This window comes from Cyprinus carpio, chromosome A18, assembly GCF_018340385.1.
Source record: "Cyprinus carpio isolate SPL01 chromosome A18, ASM1834038v1, whole genome shotgun sequence".
In the NCBI taxonomy this organism is placed as follows: Eukaryota; Metazoa; Chordata; class Actinopteri; order Cypriniformes; family Cyprinidae; genus Cyprinus; species Cyprinus carpio.
The window spans coordinates 16,291,477-16,315,669 of record NC_056589.1 but is presented as its reverse complement, the minus strand read 5'-3'; the positions used below and the strand labels follow the sequence as shown (position 1 = coordinate 16,315,669).

Sequence of the window (24,193 nt, the reverse complement as noted above, 5' to 3'; positions counted from 1 at the left end):
AACATTGTATCGCTACACATGTTTGACAGCTCTGGCATGATGAGACGCGTAAAAACTATGTATTAAAAACGCTGTGCGTTCATTTGTCGACAGCGTAAAAGTTTGCGCTTGATTGGCACCTATTATCCCTTACCTGATAGTTTGCGAGCCGAGATTTCTTTCATTGATACAGTGTTGAACAGGGGACTTTTCACCACGTGTTCCCTTAACCACAAAAAAACAAACAAACAAACAAAAACACACTTATACTGGTGAATCCTTTCCTTTGGAATTAAATACAACATTATTAATGCATACGAAAACGGTTTAGAACATCGCAAAAATGTTTCTGTGCATTAAAAAAGTTGAGTGCAGTGTATCATCCGGTTGGGCTACGGAGTTGAGAGAATGAGCTACTTCAGCAAGAGTGGGCTGTTTCAAAACCTAGTAAGCTGCCTAGATAGGCAGCATTTTTGAGCATCACTGAAAGAGAAAATGTCAGTATTTCATTGAGACTTGGGATTAAATAAACTGCTTAAGTATTGTAGATCTTGTAGTATTAATTTTCACATGCAGTTACAAATTGTCGGTTAAAAACAAGAAAGTGGCTGGTAAAAACATTGAGTGGCTGGTAGATTTTGAAATCCACCAGCCACAGTGGCCGGTGGAGAAAAAAGTTAATTTCCATCCCTGCTGGGAATGTATGTATGCCACTCTGTGGGGGCTAAATGCATATAATAGGGTGTGTGTGTGTGTGTGTCTGTGTGTCCGAGTGAGTGACCCTATGATTTTACAGCTCTGTCAAAATGCCAGGCTTAGAACCTCAGTCCAGGTAGCCTGAAACTGTTCACAGCTGCTACAGGAGACCAGATGTCATTGGTGGAGACTCCTGCCTATTGAAATAACACAATTATTAATGGTTGAGGTAAGGACCATGAAAACCTGCCTCAAGAGGAATATTGTATTTGTCATGCTTTTCTTGCAAGATTTGCACACCATTTTATGAATTTTGTTAGAAGTTCGAAGTACGCATGTGCAGCCTGAATGACAGGCTCAATAGAGAAACCAAAGGTTTCAGAAACTTAACAGCTGTACTTTCTTAGTCTACTGCTGTTTTGGGCTGTCTTGCTTTAATTTCACAAGCTGTTAAAGACATTAGGGTGTGACACATGAGGTGTGCATGTGCTTTCCTCTCTCCCGCAGGGAAATTGTGAATGCCCAGGTTCATTTTACTGTATTGTTCACACAAGTGTTAGAAAGTGCCCTTGATTGGCACCTATTATCCCTTACCTGATACTTAGTAATGGGTTTTAAGAGAAAGCCTGACATGAAAGAGATCATATATGAATGCTAATTTTAGACTATAATAAGACTTAACCTCGTAATGAGGCAAACAACTTTTGATATTGTAGTTTTATGTAACGGATATATTTGTTTGAAATCATTTGCTTAAAGTTCAGCAAGTTTTTTATAATCTCACATATTGCTCCACATTCAGTCCCAAGGCCCCCTTTTTCAAGCCTGCCGCTCAGCCAAAATACAGTCACAGTGAGTTGTGCCAATGGACAGGCAACAAGGAGTTGGTAAGAACTAGAAGGTAGAGTTCCTGCTCTATCATTGTTGTGCATTTGAGAAAGTCACTTGACCCACAGTTGCTCCTGTGGTTGGTGCACTGGGAGTCACTCCAGATGAATGTGTGATTTGCTTGATGACAAGGAAAATAAGTTAGAGTTTTATGAAGTTTTTTTTTATGGCTCGAGGGCCATGTTGGCGATATCAGGATGTGCAGCCAATGGTCTTCATGTTTGTTTCTGTGCTTTGAGGCGGTCCGGTGTCATTTGTTGTTTACTTGAACATCTGAATTTTGTTGGTCGAAAGATCAGCCATATGCTGGGATGGGCAAGATGTTTGAGTGGCTTTTTCTTCACACTTACATCACATTAGCATGAACAGAGGCTTAATGAGCTGTCAGCAAGCTGCTGCCACTCAGGGGGCCAACCTCTTCTGAACGTCTCGGGAGGAAGGTTTCTGTGTGTGCGCTCATCCTGCCATCCTCCGCTTGGCAAAGGGTGAAATGGCTTAAGACAGAATATTATTATTATGGCACTCTACCCATTGCAAACAAAACTGAATCATCTCCTCTGCAAATGTTTTGATTTCAAGGCCATCTGTTTCTGCGTGCTTGGAGCGCAAATTACACGGGCTCCGCTGGCGGTTCTTCGCACTCACCCACTCAGAGTGAGCAGACTGGTCTTATATATATGTAATATTAATAAGCATGATCCTTTAATCTCTCAATGCCTAAAACCTAAAACCTTTAAGAGTATTTTTGAGCCTTGGGTTCCCTTAGGAGTTTCTAGAATAGTGGTTTTCGATTTATGAGTAAAATAAGGTCTGTGGATAATATTACTTCAAGAAAACTTGTTATTATTGAAATTAATTCCACAACGTCAATGAAGATTTCAGGTGCAGAGCCTGAAATGAACCTTTTTGCCTGTTAGACAAGGTGCATTACATTTTTTTTTATTTAAGGCAGATTTAAATCAAATGTTTGCCTTATTTGTTTATTGAAGAAACAATGTGATACTTTTTAACACAATTGTTAAATGTATGTGTATTTTTTTTTGCGTATCGTAAGTCACCCTATGCTCTCAAACTACTTACATGTTTGTATGTACATATAATATGCTGTTTTTATATATACAGTCGACTTCTTTAAATCAGTAGTTTTATATTTTTCTATTTTAACATTTTTCCAAATGAGTCGTCAGTAATTCGAATCCCACTTCTGTGATGGCTACATGTTCGTAATGCTCACCTATGTTCCACCTATGTTGTATGTTGGCAAGCCGCCGAACAACTTGACCCGCCCTCAAACACTGTAGTTCATGTGGTTAACTTCATGTCGATAAGTCACTGTGTCCTACACTGTGAAAGTATGTTTTATTTTCATTTCCAAAAGATGAGGCCAAAAAGAATTAGTGGTTAAAATGTATTTTTCCACTGTACCACATCAGTACAACCCCAGTCTTTTTTGTATTCCCATCATTTTACTGACGACTACTACTCTAATCTCGGGGAGTTTAACGCAGGATTGACAAAATGCTTGCTCTTGAAAGATGGCTTAGTACCCACCCAGTTTATTTGGACTATAGCTGGCTCCACTGAATTACAACTACCCAGCTCTGTAATTTATGTGTGTTTATATTTTTTGTTGTTTTTTTTTATATTTGGAATTAGGGTAATTGGAATTTTGTTTATGGGAGTATCGTTTTAGATTGTAGATGTATATCAACAGACTGGGCCATCTGATCAGTCAGAGCAGAGTAGGCTCACGGAAAGGAGGGGTTTAGAGAGACTGAATCTTAGAACTGCTTTGAACAAATCATTTGAGAACTGTTGGAAAATGAGGTGATATGAAATGCATGTTTTGAGAAAACTAAATTGTTTTTTGACCTTGCATACATGTAAACCTATTGTAGGAGATTCTCAAAACAATATTAGGAACCTTAAAAATGGCATAATAGGGGCACTCTAAATGATAAAGTTAAATGATTTCAGAGCAAAGGCCGCTGAAAAAGTGGATGGACATTGATGAGTTTTTTTGTTGAGTTTTTATGGTGCTTTACCAGCAGACACAAAGGGGGAATATGTGTTTTTGTAGATATAAAAGGGGGTGTAGAGAGAGAAGGAAGAAGAAGAAAAAAAATTTTAGTGTGAATATGTGTGTGGTATACAAGGTGGAAAGGTATTGTGACATGGAAAGTAGTGTTGCCCAAATTCTTTTTTTGTTGGTCCGATAAGGGAATTAATTATTGTGTGGACCAGTGGTTCTCAACTCCAGTCCAGTCCTCCAGTGTGTCAGAAGAGAGACATACAAAATGTGCAGAGCAGTGGGTCCTCGGGACCGGATTTGAGAACCACTGGTGTAGACCACTTTCTTAAACATACTCTGTGTAATTTACATAAAAATCTGAGAAGATTGTACTGAGCCATGTGAGTAGTTGGCAGTATAGTGCTAACAGCATTGTGGTGTCAGTACATCAATTGCACAAAGAACTGATGTTAATGCTAACTAAACAACTACTAAATGGGCCTTTAAAGTATGTTCTCTCTCTCTCTCTCTCTCTCTCTCTCTCTCTCTCTCTCTCTCTCTATATATATATATATATATATATATATAGATAGATAGATATATATATATATTTACAGTTTAAAATTACTACTTTACATATTGTGTGGTAACAGGTCAGAGGTAGAATGTTCAACAGGAATGCACACATTCACTCTTTTAAACATAGTAACTTGCAAGTATAATTCTTTTTTCTTTATTATGATCCCTTTACAGTGTTTTTCTTGAATTAATTTGAAGTCCCACAACAAATATCAAAATGCATATTTAAGTTTTCCAAATAATTTAGAATGAGCCTGCCAGTTAGCGACTTCAAGTCATAGAACCCCCCCCCCCCCCCACCAAATAAATTGTCATTTACTTTCCCTCATGTCACTTCAAATCTGTGTGATTTTCTCTCTTCTGTGGAGCAAAATAAGTCTTTTTTTTTTTTTTTTTTTTTAAAGAAAGTTTCATTTAAATGTAAACTATGACAGAAGTTTCATTTATGAATGAACAATCCCTTTAATTTAAGGCATTCAGCCGTTTCAGAATTCACATGTGAGGTAAAACTGTACATAACTGACTCAAGCGAACCACAGACCTAATTTTACTCACAAACCAAAAAACCTCCATTAAATTCCCAAGGGAGCCCATACTGTATTAGACTCCTGGGTTAGTCTACAAATTGACGTCAAACTGTGGCCCATCATATAAAGTCTGTTAATCAAAGTAAGAAAGACATCTCGATGACTCTCTTGAGTAATGCTGGAGGGTTGTTTCCTGCCTGCAGTGGTATGAATTACAGCAGTGTCTATGTTTATTATATAAAAATCCAATTAAGAGGGCAGCGTGTTTATTTGTATGAATATTTAAGTGTTCAATATGGCTTGTGTATGCTTGCCTCCTTTTTTTTCTGTGGTGTTATGTGCTTGTTTAGGTCTTGAAATTGCATGTATTGTTTGGTCAGACTGAAATCTACTAGTTATCAGATAATATTTCAAATGTCACAGAGGTATTTTGTGGCAGTGTCCTGTCTGATGTCATTTTTGGCAGAGATTTGCTAAGTCTTTTTTTTTTTTTCTTTCATACTAGAGCATTTTTTTCACAGTGCTGATGACAGCTTGTCATTTTCTAAAATTGTGGATGGATGTATTACTTTCTGGTAACATGAGGTTTAATGTCATCATGTCTCTAGGGACGTACTGCTGGTCTGTTGATTAAACCAAACTGCAGCTTCTGTATTATTTATCAGCCAAAGGGGAGACATCTAATGTCAGTGGATGATCTTATACAAGACCTATTGACTGACTGCAAGAGACTCTGCTGGATTTGTTAGCACGTCCACCTCCTGTGCGTTTGGCTCAGTGTGATGTGGATCGACTTTGCATATGATCTGAATTGATTTTGTTTTTGTCAATGTACAAAGATAGCTCCATGCAGGCAGCTGAGGTACAATGCGTTCTTCTGGGAGTGAGAAATGAATCAGTGCACAACTGATAGCTGAGGCCATGTGCTAAATGTAACACAGATGGTGCTGAGATAATCAGCTACTACATTTACATAACAAATAATTCACAATAAGTTGCAATTTCCTACATTCCTTTCTTGAAGTAGATGCATGTTCATTTAACATCACTGGCTGAAAAAACAACAACAACTGAAAAGAAAGGGTTTTCATGACGTTCAGTTCTGTTAGCGGGTCATGGAAGGTGAATGGGACACTAAAATACTCATTCTCAAAAGAATGACTCTTTTTGGGTCACTCTTCTATTGAATTGGTCTAAAAGTTCATCTTTAAAGTTAACCAAAAGTAATCTTTAGCTAATCTCAGAATTATTATCCTTTTTTCATACTCTGTTTAAAGGGATACTCCACCCCAAAATGAAAATTTTGTCATTAATCACTTACTCCCAGGTCATTCCAAACCTTAAGCAATTCCAGTATTAATTTTTATTCGTATTAAGATTTAAGTTTTTTTTGTTTTGGATGAAAACCGGGAAGATTGTGATTGTCCCATTGACTGCCAAGTAAATTGCACTGTCAAGGTCCAGAAAAGTATGAAAGACATCGCCAGAATAGTCCATCTGCCATTTGTGGTTCAATCTGAATTTTATGAAGCAACGAGAATACTTTTTGTACGCGAAGAAAACAAAAATGACTTCATTCAACAATTTGTCTCCACTGTGTCTCTCCACATCACCGTAGTGCCATTTTGGAGAATATGAGCTGAACAAAAACTGCATATGCTCTTCTGTGTCAGCCGCGCTGCACAGATGCACTGTTTTCATTCAAATCAAAGCGTAAATACACGTAGAAAACGTATCCTTGTGTCGCGGCTGACACAGAAGAGTGTAACGCTTCATCACATTATGGTTGGACCACTGATGGCAGATGGACTATTCTGATGATGTCTTTCATACTTTTCTGGACCTTGACAGTGTAATTTACTTGGCAGTCAATGGGACAGTCACAAGCCTGAGTTATGAAGATGAATTATGCTTTTACGGGTTTGGATCGACATGGGGTAAGAGATTAATGACAAAATTTTCATTTTTGGGTGGAGTAACCTTTTAATTTTTTAATGCCTTTTAAAATGGTTTTCAAAAACCTTAATCTGCTGTACATTTAATATTTTAAAAAATTACAGATTTTTTTTTTTTATTAGTGTTTAATAGTTCATTTATTGGAGAATGTAATATTAATCTTCACATTTAATTTATCAAACTACCCACCTACTTTTGTTTGTTTGTTTGCTTTTTCATTTATTTAAAATTTTTCTTGTACTTTTTATCTGCCGATGTATTAAGTGAAGTTATCACAATCAGAGATCTTCCCCAGTGAAATCACAAGAGATGTATTTGAGATGCACGCCAGTATCCACTGTAAATGTCAGTTGCTCTGGACTGACCACTTGTGATCTAATTACCCAAAGTGAATGTAAACAAGGCCAATGAGTATGAAACCCATCCAGCATCTTAGAAAACAGAGCGAGTTTCAGTGTAGAGAACAGCCAGAAGCTGGACATATAATTTTGAGCTAAATAAGAAATTGAAACAGTTGCATTATCCAGCTGGTTTTGGAGTGTAATTTTAATTATTCATTTATTGTTTTTTTTTTTCCCCTTTCTGCCTATAAAATATTTTGTTGTGCAGGTGTACCAACACAACATAGTGCCACTTAGTCTCTCTTAGTTGTATTTCTGTGTAAATATAGGTTGTGTTTGCTGCTGAGCTCAGCTGGGTGCATCAACAAGAGCGTTCCAATTTTTTGGCCTGTCACTCACAGTAAGCTCTTGTGACAGACCATGAAATGGTGTAAATTGACAAGTGCAGGAGAGATCCTCAAGCACAAAGCTTCAGAACCCATAATGACTGTCCTGACACAGCAACTGTGGGAAATGCAGGTCCAAGTAGAAGGAAACACCCTTTAGTTCATTAATGCTGTAGACTTTTTCATGGCCGCTGCACTATATGATTGTGAAATCAGTGCAAGTTAGGATTACATAATTTATAAAATTCATGCTTTCTTCATTAGCAAAGCTCTGATTGCTGGAATTGGAAGTTGCGTCATAGTAATAAAGAGACTGTAGCTTTATATAGGGTAACTTTGTGCAACTTTGTGGCATTTAGGGGTAAATATGGTACAAATATCTACTTTTTAGCTTTTGTACCTTAGGGTAACTCCCCAGTGACAGCTTTGTGCCTTACTTATGAGTGTGTATACAAAATGCGTATTTCTTAACATTAACATTTAAGTTGTGGTTAAGAGTTGCCTCTAAGATTAACCTTTAAAAATGAGTGCAAAGATATTTGATTCTACAGGTCTAGTCCATGTAGTTATATTGAAAGCAAAATTTCACAGAATGCATTGAAAATGGAGGCAGATATAATCCTGAGAAAGTAGACATCACAGCTAAATCAGTTATTGGCATAATCATAATATATAAAGAATCCATATGCATGTAAATATTTAGTCAAGTTAACTATAACAAACAAAACCATAAGTGACTGATGTACTTGTACGTACAATGGATGGCTGCATAGAGAGAGATGGAGTTGAGAGATTAAACAGGTGTGGAGTTTAAGTAGGTCTTTTCAGCAGCTGCACTAGCTGTGCAAGTTTATTCAGTCCAAGAGAGTGGCATGGCAAGCTGAGACATTTGCAGTGTAAATACAGAGTAAAATAAGCTTTTTGTTTGTCAAATTGAAATATATATCTCATACCATTAGTTGATAAATGACCACGACTGTAACTTTTGGACAGAACTGTAAACTGAGCACATCATTATTTATATTAATCCACTTTTATATTTTTAACCAAAATGTTTATTTACATTTTCATCCAGCAGTCCATCTTTAACAGAAGTCCAGCGATGAAATCTCTTGCTTTACTGAGAGAAATTCATGCCGTGTAGCAGTAACCATACAAGGAGCTCTTCAGTGTTGATACTAAGAAACATGATGATCTGAAGCACCAGTTTCATGACTTTAGAAGTTCCTTTTATGTAATTTCATTAAGGTCAAATGCGTTATTTCATTTTGATTTTATGATTTAATTGATTTATTTTAATCCGTTTTGGCTGCAATTTCTCTTTTTTCTTGGCTGTTCTAAATTGCTTTCATCATTTGTAAAATTTCATATTTAAGATATGTGTTTTTGTCATCATGCACAATATTTGTTTCCAATACCTTAAAGGAAGAACTGTGTGTGTGTGAATAAGTGACATGACATGGAGAGAGAGTGCGAGAGAAAACTAATTTAATTGCATTCATTTACTTTTATGACTGTGCAGGAAATGACACTTGTTTTATTGTATTAGACATTTATAAGATGCAAGGGCTGTGGAAGATTATTTGACTCAGAATTACACAAGCAATTATATGTAACACCACAGGGATAACTTATGCTAATTATGATTGCGTACTACTTTCATTCATTCAGCTTGACTGGCAGTTCTAATATTTGTAATTTATTTATAACGAGTTCTCCAAGATTATTGATGACGCTGTCTATGGCGTGAGTACAGTTATAAAATTCTTCTCAGATCATGTGCTACCACAATTATTTTCATTGACATATCCAGACTAGGGGTTGTATACATATTTAATATCCCCAACACACAAGATGCTAAGGAGAAATGTTTTTGTCCTTCAGCTGAATTTCTTTCGTTCACTCACACAAGCTCACACTTGTCTGTTTTTCCCACAGTCGCAATGTGTTGCTGTTTAAAAAAAATCTATTAATATTTTATTCCCCCTTATAAACTCCCAACCTAAGGCTGAAGTCTTCTTGAAGTGTCTGGATGCCTTTGTGGAAACAGGCTTGGGATTTTTGTAATGAACAATGAAGCCTTTGCTTCTTCCTTCCATATGTCATTAGCTTCAGAATTCTATATACAGTAGCCGCATTTTAAAATGTAATCACGTGGAGCCTTCAGCCCGACAAAACCGGGTGATGAAACTCACACATGGCCGCGAGATCTTTAAATTGTATTAACAGCGTGATTTGACCGCCAGAAGGGTAACGATGGGGTGAGACGTCAAGATGAACAGAGCCTCATCACAGAATATATACTTTCAATAATGAGGGAGGGTGCCAAATGCGCAATCTGTGGGGTTGCTAGGCAACTGCATCAGCATCACTACAGCAGCCTTGTCAAGAAACGCATTGGAACCATGCTTTTGCATGGCTTCGCCTGCCTCATGTATGTGATTTGCAGCACATTGATTGAAGAATGCCCCATTGCCTGCCTCTTATCTGGGATGGTACAGTCACACACAGGCTGAATCGCTCAGTAAAGGAAGTAATGATTCACAGGCATCACCAGTTCAGCACAGTTGGCAGCATTAGTGTGACTATTGTTGTGATAGATGAGCATGTTTCACGATTCTGCTGCCCTTTGCCTGTAGTATGTAACGCTATCAGTTATGAGCAGCGCAGCATTTAGAAGCAGTGCGGTGTCTTGCTGTGTGATCATTCATTAGTAATCAGTAGGACATGATCAGACTGTGAACTGCTCACTAGAGTTGCTGCTGACGGCAGCAGAGCACACTTATAAAAGAGAATCTGTGCTCATTAATTTAATTTAGATTTACAGGCCTAGCAGATTATTATTATTAGCACCTAACTATTCATCTCCTCATTTAATTTTTTTTTTTTTTTTTCTGTCCAGTTTTCCTGTGTATCATGATCAACTGATATGGGTTTTTTAAAGCCTGATATCAATAATGATAATTTATTGCTTGATAATAACACAAAGATTGATGCTCTGACTCATTTTGGAACTATTTTTGTTGGCAGAGGAAAAAAATGCATGATAAATATAATTTTGTTCATAAAATATTTATATAAATGCAAGGCTGCAATCAAAAACTCAGTAAAACAGTAATATTGTGAAATATTATTACAATTTAAAATATCTGTTGTTCATTAATTCATGCATCATGTATAATTTAATTCAAAATGTTAAAAATCTGCTTGTTTAATTTCATCGTTATTAATACTGAAATTAATACTACTTCACTTTTTTGTAGACCACTACATCTTGCCGTTTGAAGAGCTCATTGATGATGCTGTCCTTTTAAAGCCTGCCCTTCTTTTTGTTCTTGCAGCTTTCTGAACTTCTCCCGGCTCAGTAGTGCAGGAGCCTCAGACGTATTTCATCCTCTTCCTCATCGATTGTGACTCAGAACTTCTCTCTCTCTGCTGAGGGAGCACCTACCGTCTGTACTTCTGCAGTCCAGTACACCAAAGCAGGTGACTTCAGCACATACACTGAAAGACAGTCCTTTTATACTCACAAGTGTCCTTGTCCTTTTTTGTTTACCTGAAAGATCATATTCCTGAGGACATGCAGTAAACGCTATAGCGCTGTCTACTTCTGACATTCAAATATCCTTTTTCCAATAAGACTACACTTGTGTCTGAGGAACCAGCCTATTTGAAGGCCTCACATGTCACAATTCTGAAAGGTAATGTCCAAATAACAGTAAAATTACATTGCAGATAAAAGAAAGAACGCCACAGTTGCTAGATATAAAGTCGCAGTGGCTTGTGTCCACATGTCAGGGTGTTCAGATCCAAGTTCTTTCATAGAAGCATGTCCCGGTTTGACTGGAAATGTGCAACTTAGGAGCTTGTCAAGACTGATTTGTCTCATGTGATGCTTTTTCCTGCCTTTTTGAGAACAAAATAGAAATGGTTCCCTTGAGTAATCCGCTGCCTCATTGGGGGTTCACTGGACAGCCTGGGGCCCTTGAGAATTGTGCAAAGTAAAGATCTGGTCTCATTAGTATAAGTAGAAGAAGGAGAACTCCATTCCCAATGCACAGGAGTGTGTGTGGACACACAAACCGTACGTGTGTGAACATGTAGTGACAAATTAGATCTGATCTTGCTTCCACAACTCCTCTTCTCTCCTGTAGACTTTTGGAATGGCTGCTAAACCTCATCCACCTCTGATGAAGAAACACAGTCAGACCGATCTGGTGAGTCGACTCAAGACACGCAAGATCCTGGGCGTCGGTGGAGAGGATGATGACGGAGAAGTGCATAGGTCAAAGGTCAGTCTTTATATCTTATAAAGTAATTGTGCATAATTGTGTCCTTATTCATTTCCTCTCCCAAGTTAGTTGTTAGTTGAATGGTAAGTTTTTCATGTTAATGTTTTGCATTCAGTTCTTGCAGGGAAATGGATGTATATATTGACAGTGTGTGATATGAGCTTTAGAAAAACACACAATGCAATCTTTTGCTCACCTGATGCGCTTCCTTGGCTGCTGCACTTTTATGCAGGCTCATTTAGACATTTAGGCTTTTTAATATGATAATATTCTTTTTATATGTGGCCTGATTTTATTTTGGGTTCATTTTACCTGTTACTTTGAGTAGTATGTTGTCATTAGTTGAATTTTACAAAATTCCTGTCCAAAATAATCACTTGCCAAATGTGAGTAAATATTTGCCTTGTTGAATAAATAACATATTACTCACCAGTAGAGGGTAAGATTATAATTAGGGTATAACTGAGTAAAATACATGGCTGTGTCAGATTGTAAGAACAACCTGACTGTTGCTAGTGTTAGTGACATGCAACATTTAAAGCAGCCAGCAAGACGAACTGTCAACTAAAGAAAACATCTGTCATGACTTATAAATAGTCTTTCCAATAATAAATAATCCATTTGCCAAGAGAAAAATTACTTATCACCAGGGATTTTTATTTTCAATTGTAAAATTAATGTTTTTTATCTAATTTTACACACACATATATGTATACACACACACACACACACACACACACACACACACACACACACACACACACACACACACACACACACATAAGGGGTGTCCGGAAATTATCCAGCTATGTAATATGAAAAATAGAGACATTTATCGAAGAAGATACAAGAAACATTGTATTTAGGAACAATGATGCCTCAGTCCCCTTCAGTGGTGATTTTAGTTTTGGGAAAAGCCAGAAGTCACAGGGTGCCAAATCTGGTCTGAGACACACACACACACACACACACACATATATACATACATACACACTTATACATATACTGTACATCTATATAGGGCTGGGTGATATGGCCAAATAAATTATGATAAAAACTTTTCATAACAGTCAATATCAATAATTATGAGGATACATTTAAAATCTTTATTTCTTTTAAGTTTAAAGGCAGATTTTTGCTTTTAAGTGAAAGTTGTACACTTACACTTTTCCGGTCATTTTTTCCTTAAAAAAAAAAAATCTTAATAGAAAATGAATTATCTTAGTTTTTGCATGTTCTAATGAGTGAGAGATTTGTGGTGCATGACTTTGAGGAGTATCTTCAGCACAGCTTGCAGTTTGCAGCATATCATGATTAAAATGTAACTGTAGGGTTTATAGGTATTTGTATGAGAAACAGTATTCTTATACATTTAGTATAAATGTGCAAACACTATAGCTTAATCACAAAAAAATACTGCAATTACGTTCCATTACTCATTTAATACATGTCTAAATTAATAAAATATATTAACATCCCATATGAATATCCCACATTTCTGCCACAATACCATGGTGCAATTAGAAAATTCAAGGTAAATGATGGTGATTTGTAGATTAAAAAGCCTTTGACTGTATCATTGCACAATGTTTCTTCTGTTTGTCAGCGCGGTTTCATCCGGCTTTAAACTCGTTTAAATCACCGAGTCATTTGTGTTGTTCGCTAAATTCAAGCACTTCACACTGGATCTCACAGCTCTCGCGCTGCGCTGAAGCCCGTTCACACCGCCAGCGACAAGCAACGACAAAGCGACATGATCCCATTAATTTTTAGTGGAGAGCTGGCGACTTCTGGCAACACAAGCGAAAGTGACTATTGCCGACAGAATGTGGGCGTGGCGAGCGACGGGAGTCAAAAGCTTAAGAATAGTTTAACTGTATGCAAATGGACAGCGAATTTCACAAGCGACAACCAATAGGTCTCAAGTGCAGACAAAACAGGACAGAGTTGACATGATTTGACCGTAACTACATACATGGATATTAAAAATGATGCATGGAAAAGAAACTGTTTAGTGAGTTTGATTCACACATTGATGGTTCGTGTTTAGCACTGGTTAATGATTTAATGCACTGAGCACTGTAGTTTAAATAACAACACTCACCGGAAGAAAGCTACTTCTATTTCTATTAAGTCTAATTCCTGGTCAAATTAGAATGATTATATTAGTTTTACTGGCAATATATATATTTTGTGATTGTGTTTTCTAAAGATATGTCGAGACGTGCAGTCTACCAATAACATTAGAGCAACAGGAACACCTTCACGTCTTCACAGTACAGAGTCTAGCGAAACACAGAGATAAAGTCGCTGGCAGTGTGAACGGGGCTTGAGGCTAGTGGATAAATGGTGACATGTAAACTTTAGAGAGAGTTGTCAGTGATGCAATAAATAAGATCTAGAGAAGACATCTTTCACAAACATCTACATGTCTGTCTCTTTTAATTGTTATATGTAGTACATAATGAGTTGTATTGTAGGTGTTGCTATTATTATAGAATATGTAAGCATGTTCATTTTAATTCCTATTCTGTAATCTGTAATAGTTTTTGGTATGCAATGACTCATACAATCAGACTTTCTTGTCACAATTTTTTTTTATTGCTATTTATGTCAGTAAATCAAGCCAGTCACTGAACAGTCAACTTCAAACTATATATACAATAATATACAGAAAGTGATCAAATAAAGGTCCCTTTTTAATCACTGGAGCTGTCAATCACTTAAAATTCAGCATGATTGACTTGAGTTCTGCACGCCAAAACTCCTGTTAAATTTAATGATGCTGTCTACACTGCTTAATGAGATATAGTACATTGTGTCTGCACTGTTTATGATGAAATCATTAGTGTTGCAATGGCATGATTATTGCAACACACATGATACTGTGATCGGCTACAGTGCTCAGAGATGTTACCCAATCACTGCAGTGAGCATTTACATTGAAGTCTTAAAAAACTACGCAGCAATTTAAACAGTGTTTAAATTAGAAAACTAAAATCAGGGTACAAAATGTCTTTTGTTTCTAAATTATTGGAGTTTTGGATGTAAAAAATACTATTAACATTGTAAGTGCATCTCAAGAAACATTTTAATATAAAAATGCAACTCACAAAATGTCATATGTATCGTGTCTTTTATTATCTGATTACTGCCATTACTATAAAGCAAGTATAACTTGTGTTCTGATTTCATTTGTTCTTGTTTTGCTTTGTACTTTTACACAAAGAGCTGCACTACAGAAATGCACTCTATGATGCATGTACCCATATCTGAGGCTGATTGTCCTTGTTGGTGAGCTAAAAAAATTGTTGATATGTTTTGCGAGGGAGAGCTATAGAGTTCACAACTAAAAATAAACGAAGGAAGCACTCCATTTTACTTTTTTAGTTGTTTTCAAGCTGCACACCCACAGGAAAGCGAGCATGACATGTTGAAACGGCTGTTGTTTTCTCCATGAGCAGGAGGGCTGAGTTTCCTGTATATCGGGTCAAGGGTCTTGATGCAGTGTGGAGACGTTAGGGTTACTCAGAGCTGTGGTAAGGGCCGTGTCCTGCGCTTCCCCTTTCAGCACGTCTGATTCAGCTCTGTGGTTATTTCACTGATATAGGGGCTTTTGTAGAATGTAACAAGGCCTTTTAGCTGTATTTTCGGTAAACACACTGTGGCTATTCAGTATAATTGGAAAAGAAATTGTATGATTTAGGCATCTAGCAAGCTCCCATTTGCAGAGATTGCAATGAAAGATCTTCTGATTTGCACAGTTTTAGATGGGTTCAGTGTTGAGGATGGGACTTTTTTGCTTAAATTAAACTCCAGTCAAGCTAATCTTTTGAACAATGTAGAAAACTAAATTGAAGCTTCATTGTATTTTTGAATATAGCAGATTGGCGTTATAATTAAAATAAAGGGTTAGTTCACCCAAAAATGAAAATTATGTCATTAATGACTCACCCTCATGTCGTTCCAAACCCGTGAGACCTCCGTTCATCTTCGGAACACAGTTTAAGATATTTTAGATTTAGTCCGAGAGCTTTCTGTCCCTCCATTGAGAATGTATGTACGGTATACTGTCCACATCCAGAAAGGTAATAAAAACATCTTCAAAGTAGTCCATGTGACATCAGAGTTAGAATTTTTTGAAGCATCGAAAATACATTTTGGTCAAAAAATAGCAAAAACTACGACTTTATTCAGCATTGTCTTCTCTCCCGGGTCTGTTATGAACGCGTTCACAACACTGCAGTTCAGTGATATCCGGTTCGCGAACGAATCACTCGATGTAACCGGATCTTCTTGAACCAGTTCACCAAATCGAACTGAATCGTTTGAAATGGTTCATGTCTCCAATAAGCATTAATCCACAAATGACTTAAGCTGTTAACTTTTTTTAATGTGGCTGACACTCCCTCTGAGTCAAAATAAACCAATATCCCGGAGTAATTCATTTACTCAAACAGTACACTGACTGAACTGCTGTGAAGAGAGAACTGAAGATGAACACCGAGCCGAGCCAGATAACGAACGAAGCATTGACTCGTTCTCGAGTCAAGAACCGGTTGCATCGTTTTTCGGATCACCGGTAGTGATGGGAAGTGTGGTTCTTTTCCGCAAACCGGTTCTTTCGGACAGTTTGATTCAATAAACCGGTTGAAGAAAACGGTCCACCAGTTCTTTTGAGCTCGACGTAATGACGTCATTGGCGATGATTGCCCTTGATTCAAGCCTTCGGTTTACCCGCGCTCATAACATTAGCACAGAATCAGTTTCAGAATCAATCATCAAAAGAACCAGCTCGGTTCAGACGCGCGCTGTGTGTCAGTCTGCTTCACACTGAATCACGCATGCGCAGTATCATCAGCTCCTCGGTTCTCGAATCGGACGTGTCCGATAGAAACGGTTCTCGGTTCAGTGTACCGGTGATCCGAAAACCGATGCAACCGGTTCTTGACTCGAGAACGAGTCAATGTTTCGTTCGTTATCTGGCTCGGCTCGGTGTTCATCTTCAGTTCTCTCTTCACAGCAGTTCAGTCAGTGTACTGTTTGAGTAAATGAATTACTCCGGGATATTGGTTTATTTTGACTCAGAGGGAGTGTCAGCCACATTAAAAAAGTTAACAGCTTAAGTCATTTGTGGATTAACTTAAAAATCAGGATGACCAGCATTTTTATAAAATTAAATTTCTGTAAAAATTTATTTGTGCATTCTGTTCATTTATATGAATCACTTATATGAGTCATTGCAAATGAAGCAGTTCATTAAAATGAATCAGAATCTTTAATGCTGCACTATAGTTCAAAGGTTTAGGGTTGTCTTTTTTATGTTTTTGAAAGCGTGTGTGTGTTTGTACATGTAAGAACAGCATTTATATGAAATTGAAATCTTTTGTAACTTTATAAATGTCTTTGTCACTTTGGTACATTTTGTGAGTCCTTGCTGAATAAAGTATAATTTTGTAAAATATATAAAAATATTCCAAAAAAAAAAAAAAAAACACTTTAAAGATTGTATAATATTGCAAAATAAATATCCCAAAGCAAAATTTTGAATTATTTTGTGATCGAAATAAGGGATATTATAACCTAAAAATGAAAATTGTCATAATTTAGTGACACTCATGTCATGACAAAAGATATTCTGAAGAATGTTTTTAATGGTGTCCAGAGCAACACTGTATGCCACTGGCTTTTGTATAGAGCATAAAAAACAAAAAAACAACAAAAAAAAAACATTTTACACACATTTTCTTTTATGGCTCACAGAAGAAGAAAGTCTTGCTGGTCTGGAATGACATGATGGTGAATAAATGATAACAAAATTTTAATTTGTGACTGTACTAGTCCTTAAACAGAGCGTTTTTGATTATCATCTCATCCGTCTCTTTTGTTAAGGTGCATTTATACTGCTTTTTGTTGAAAATTAGATTAGTAGTTAAGACTGAGCACCCTATCATGGAGTCACATCCCTCCAATGACAGATATACAGTAGGATTTCTGTTGCTTTCATTTCCCTGTATTGCAAATGTTTTCCTTCACGCATGTGACGGTGATTGATAAAGGAGCAGGCAGTCACACAGGCCGGATTATTCTCTCCAAAACAGCATTGTTTATTTCTTCCTCTTCCTGCCTTCTCTCTGCTCTGTTCACTGGCCTGTACCATACTGTTCTGCATTATTATTCTTGCTAAATGCGTCTCACGCTCATGATTTAGGTCTGCTTCCTGGAGAAGGGTCTGTTCCTGTGAAAACCACACGTGCTAGAATGACTGTACAGTTGCGTGATTCAGTAATGACACAGCAGCCAGAGGCCAAACTCACATTCAAACAGATGCACATGTCAGAACACATGCACAATAACATGAAACACAGCTAGTGAAGTGCTGTTTTTATGTGTGCATAGCCTTTGGTGCAAATGACCCACAAAGCATTTGAATGGAAGTTGCATTTGCATCAGCATTTGTTTTGATTGTGGTAGAAAGAGCCAGAGCCAGTGTAAATATGTGGTAATAAACGCACTGACCTCTCTATGTCCGTTTGCAATGTTTTGATATCCTCAAAAGTGCAATTTTTGTTTACATATCTTCCACATAAGTCGACCTGGGCTTTGTAATAACTCCCGTGAGATCACTCTCATTGCTATGCCTGGATTTTATCTTGACCTGCAGTAGCCTCTAATCAGGATGTCGGTACTCGCTGAGGCCAAAATAGCCAGCAAATGGAAATATTTGCGCTCTTTTATAGCCCAGAAAGTTCTCGGCTGCTTACACTGTTCAAATAAGATGGCCGTCACAGAACCAACCACCAGATAAAATGCAATTTGCAGTTAGCCAGTTGGTAAAGTATGCTTTCAAGCCTGAAATCTTTGCTGCTGTGAATCCTAATGAAAAAGGACAGCTCTAAAATGAAAAGTGGATTGGATTTAATTTAGTTTGATCTAGGGCTGCTCGATTGTCGCGTTAAATACGATTATTTAACGCGATTATGAGTGGGCCATGTGACCAAAACTTTATATGAGTGATTTATATAAAGATAGCAATATATATCAAATATATATTTTCTGTAAATAAGATTGCTATGATATCTACATTTTAGAGACCAGTGAAAATTCACATTTCTCGAAACCACAGCAGAATACTAGGGTAACTAATATTAGTAAAAATGATTGAAAATAATTTAATAAGAAGGACCGATCCCCACCGTCTTTTTGTTTTTTTTTGTAGTAATAATAATTTAGTTCAGTAAAAAAACAGACACTACTATTAAAAACTGAACGCGGCTGCTCAATGCAGCGTGCCGAACACAGACGCATCACAGATCAGATTTCATTTATCCAGTGAGGAGAGTGAGTCGAGCTGACTGTCAAGAAGAGTGAGGTGAGACCATAGACTGTATGGGTGAGACAGACAAGACGATGGCGGATGATTTAGTTTTGAAACGAAATGCAAAAGTACCTGTTTGGCAATATTTTGGATTTTGAAAAGCCTATTTATCTAAGACTTTTGCTGTTTATCTAAGGTGATTTTGGAAAAAATTTTAAAACATAAATTTCTTATTTAATTGGTTCCACATTTGTTTGCTGATTTTTACTTTGTGTCCATTATTTATTTTATTTGACATCAAGGTGTATGCCATTTCTCCAAGCTTTCTTACTTGTTTTGCTAATAAACTTTCTATGTTTCTTATTTATTTGGTTATATTATACATGTTTACTTAGTCTATTTCCAGTTTTGTATACCTATTTAAACTTTATGTAAGTTATTTGTTATTTAATATTAGGCATAACCTGTCCTATAGCGTGGTGTATTTTTATTTGTTTTGTTAATAAAAGTTCTGTTTTATATATATAGGCCAAAAATGAGTTTTGATGTTGTATTTTGTTGTTGCATTCAAGCAATTGAAGCCGAACTGCCGCTAATTCGAAATTGAAAATAAAATGTGCACTGCGCTTTTAAGCTATTTAACCTGTTAGCCAGCACCCCCCATTATGGAACTCACAGCTGAAAACTTAAAATTGTAACAGTTCCTTACTTCAGTGTGTTACACACATAATTTTGGTGTCTTTGGAAGACCCTTTGGGCTGTACTTTTGTTCAACCAGAGTTGATAATGCTCAAAAATATTAAAAGTTATAGACACTGAAGTGCCTTTAAATTTTTTTACCACACTGAATTTTAATTTTTTCTGTATTTGATATAAAAATACATGAAATCAGTCCTGGAGCAATCTAGAAAAGTAATGGGTTGAAAGTCAAATGTCTAATAAATTTCTATTTCAAATCTGAAGAAGATACCATGAAAAATGAGATTTCTGCAACCATTTTTCTGAGACTGTCTAGCCCCCCCCCCAAAATATAACAAATATTTACCAACTGTATTGAAGAGTTCTACAAACTATTTTAGTCATTAAACATACCACTGCATAGTTTTTTAAATGATAAAACAATAGATAGAAACTCAGACATCATATAAGGGATTTATTTGAGCATTAGAAAGATACAATAAGAATAATTTGAGTAAGAAAAATAAAAAAGATTTAACTTTGTATGCCAATTAAAGAACATCCTGAGATTGCTAGAAATGCAGCATTTACAAAAAAATTACAATGAAAATACGTGCTGATGTGCTGATGGCCAGTTACAGATATGGTAATCATATAAATGTGCCATAAAGTCAATAAATCACACTCTATTCATATAGATGCCGTTCACATTGATAGCCATGATTACACAGTAAAAGCGAGCTGATTTGTACTCAAACAGATGGTAATCATGCAGATACAGGCACATTCAACATAAAACAGACTCACACATATATAAAAAATGTTGAAAAATAAAAAAAATAAAGAAAAAGGCGATCGCTAAGTTCAGAGCGTCAGAGCGTGCGTCACGAGAGAGCGCCAGAATTCAAATAAACAATCTTCTGCCTATCGTTCACTTTTTTTTTTGGTGGATCATCTCATTCTGTTTTCACTGTACGCTCAAAACCACATGCCGTTTTTTTTTTTTTTTTTTTTTTTTACTACCAAGACGCAGTTTCTGAGCATGAGTTATTCCATAACGGTCAGACACAAACAATTCTGTCCCTGAAGAACTGAAACGTAAACAAAGGAATTATTATCCATATTACAACGTCATTGCTTCGTTGGTCTAAACGTGCTCCATGAGATTTCGTTCAGTGGACCCTTACCTTTCTAACTAAACCGGGATTTACAGCTGTGGATGTGTTTATGACTCGTTATTATGATGAATCTGGTATGTACTGCGTTTTTATTCTTCATGTTTTGATGTGTACTGCTTACACAAATTTAGCAAATACATTCTTTATAAGCTTTCCATTGAAAAACAGCGATCTGTCATTAAATCATTTAATCTATTCGTGAATATTGACATGTGCAAACAAGGGGAGTTCAGGATGCCAGCGTCGGGGTGCAGGTTAACAGGTTAAAAGCGAGGAACGCAGGAAAAGAGGGAAAATTCAAACCAACTAAAAACTAACATTTTCTTTATAAATTGCCGCTATTTGAAAGTGAATTTAAAATGCACACGCCGCTTTTACAAGCTATTTAAAGGCAAAGGAAAGTGAGAAAAAGAGTGAACGCCCCCCGCCCCCACGGTGATACCAGTATTACCGGTGTTGTCACACGTCGATTAACGATGGGAAAATTTCCTCACTGTCACAGCCCTAGTTGTTAATGCAAGGAATTTCTTTCCTTCCCAGGTTTGGGTTATTCCCCTTCCACTTTCACTGGTTTCTCATTGGTATATTTGTCTGAAATACCTAATTTTTTATTTATAGAGTTCTTGATTTTGAGGTCAAGCTCAATTTACAGTGGTGTCCAAAGTATGTGGCGACTCATGAAAATCCTTGTATATTTCATTCTTTTTCATTATAAAATATATTATTATAATTTATATTTGTGTGCATAGTTGTTTTAGTGAGAATTTGAGTTTGTAATTATTTTTTGGTTTTTTAGTTTTTGGTTTTGTTTTTTTGAAGTAAGCAGCTGAGTAGCATGAACTCCAACTTGTGCCAAACCTGGGCCCAGCTGATTCAACAAGTTTAATGTGGATCGCAGTGATCTGGATTTGTAAATCCCTTATTTTGTCATCCAGGATTTTATGCTGTTTTTTCCCCAAAGCAACATTGGATTGGATCACCCTGATCCAGGTATACACTTTTGCAGATTACAAAATCTGGATTACCTTTGTTCGGAATTGGATTTCATGTATAGCTGCTAGCTATGTCAAGACCAACTGGAATAGACAAACATCCCCTTCCATTTACTTTTAAAGGGCCAGATCCCTCATCTGATTCACAACAATTAAATAAAAATAAATACACATTTAACAACAGATGCAGTTTTTAGAAAATATATATTTTTTTTACTGGGACAGTGACTTTTATTTTTTTACTGTGCTGAAAGGTAGCTTGAAGTGTATGTACTTAATGTACATTATCACTGTAGCAAATCAAATGCAAAATATAAACGATGCAAATTTGACCTATTTTTAAGTTTCGTTACCTTTTGTTCCTAAAATCCACCCTGAATCCTCCCTTTCTGTTGGGATCAGGATCTTTCCTTCTATGCCAATCCTACTAAAAGATTTTGAACAGCATGCACATTAGCTCTGATCTAGATCCAAACCAAAGTGATGATCTAATCATAATCTAATCTGTTTTTTTTTTTTTTGACTCAATGTCACAAAAACATTTCAGAATGTGAAATATTTCAAATTCATTTAACTTTCATTTGCTTTTAAATGTTTCAGAATTTTTAAACTCTTTAAAAAAAATGACACTTGCACCCCACTCTGTGTATTATGTTAGATTTATTCATTGGGTTTTATAGCTGCCTGCCTATTTTTGACATTTCTTGTCTTGTCATGCAGAAATCAGATTTTACTCTCTGCTCTCTCAGCACTCTTCACACTCTCAACCGTAAAATGAGCCTGTCTGTCTGCTCTTTGAAAGATGTTGTGGGATTGTGTTTTTCATTAACTTGAACAGTCCCTCAGCAGAGGATGAGTTGAAATACATGCTGTGTGGCAGCACGAGGCAGCAGTATTGGATGTGATGAAAAAAATCCCTATTATGTCTCTTGTTTACTTTCGTGCTATTGGAAGTTGTGGTGATTGTCTGGGCAATTCTGGGTATCTGCATTCTGGCAGTCACTAAATCTAATTTATTTTCGAGTCATTAGCACATTAGCACATCCTAATATGAAGCCCAGCAGCAGCATCTGCTGTATCACTGTGACAGGGTCTACAGGGACCTGCACACTCGCAGCCCTCATAGTGTGCGTGCTCTCTTTATCTCTTCATGCTTGTTTTCCCACCTCTCTGCCTCCATTCTGTCTCTTACACTGGTTTTCTCTTTCTTATTTCCCCTTTGGGCTCCCATTCTGTCTCATTTCACAGTCTTTTTAAGGAAACCCATGCAGATGCACTGACGCTGTGGTAGTCTGCCACAGTAAGTGGGATTCTGGAGGTGTGGCGTTATACGTATCTGCATTCACTGAGCACCCACTGAGAATAAATGAAACATCATTTCCCGCTCATATCAGTCACAGCATTTATAATGTCATCAGTCAGCAAACCTGGAGATGTGGCTCAAATTAAAATACTTCTTCCTTGCACAGATTTATAGAAGAGCAATCAATCATGTGATTCTGAGGTGTTGGTCTACTAACCTCTATCTTAACATTCAGCCCAAAGACAAAAGACATTCTGACATTCATGTCTACTTATACTCAGACTGTTTTGCTGATAATCTACACTATCATTCAAAAGTTTGTGGTCAGTAGGATAGATAGATAGATAGATAGATAGATAGATAGTTGTTAAGAAATCAATACTTGTAATCAGTAAGGGCACAATTGATCAAAAGTGACAGTAAAGTCATTGATAATTTGTTTGTACTATTAAAAAATATTTCAAACTTTCTGTTAATCAACGAATTCTGAAAAATATTAAGCTGAACAACTGTTTTCAAAATTGATAATAATAATAATATTTATTGTGCACTGAATCAGTATATTAGAATGATTTCTGAAGGATCATGTGACATTAAAGTCTGGAGTAATGATGCTGAAATTCTGCTTTGCCATCACAGGAATAAATCAAATTTTTTTAAATACTACAGTAGAAAACAGTTATTTTAAATGATAAATTATAAGTAATACTATTTCACAATATTGCTAGTTTTATTGTATTTTTGATCAAATAAATTTAGCCTTGATGAGAATAAAAGATTTCTGTCAAAAACATTAATAAACCTCGCAGACTCCAAACTTTTAAACAATAGTGTACTTTAAACAAAACTCATCAGAGAGACAATGTGGGTGGCTGCATTTGCTAATTTGCTATCAAATTGGATTTCATGCTGAATATAGTGTGTTATTAATCCACCTATCCACCGGTGGCCTCCAGACGTCAGTGTACACAACAGGTTTCTTCACTTAAATTAAAGATGTCTTCATGATTCGCACCACACAACTGTGGACGACTCACCATGCACTATCAATTCATCATACTTCAGAATG

At 36.5% G+C, this 24,193-nt stretch overlaps 1 protein-coding gene across 3 annotated transcripts in view; it reads left to right on the top strand.

Moving 5' to 3' along the window:
• The window catches only part of tp53i11b (tumor protein p53 inducible protein 11b), a 51,190-nt gene that overhangs the window by 21,038 nt on the left and 5,959 nt on the right, over window positions 1–24,193 (top strand). For 2 of the 3 annotated variants that reach the window (XM_042775151.1, XM_042775152.1), the window contains exons 2-3: window positions 10,705–10,849; window positions 11,518–11,655. In XM_042775151.1, the coding sequence (XP_042631085.1) occupies window positions 11,527–11,655 (129 nt within the window). In that variant the 5' untranslated portion in view covers window positions 10,705–10,849; window positions 11,518–11,526. The remainder of the gene's footprint in view (window positions 1–10,704; window positions 10,850–11,517; window positions 11,656–24,193) is intronic. The other variant, XM_042775153.1, reaches the window with a different exon arrangement.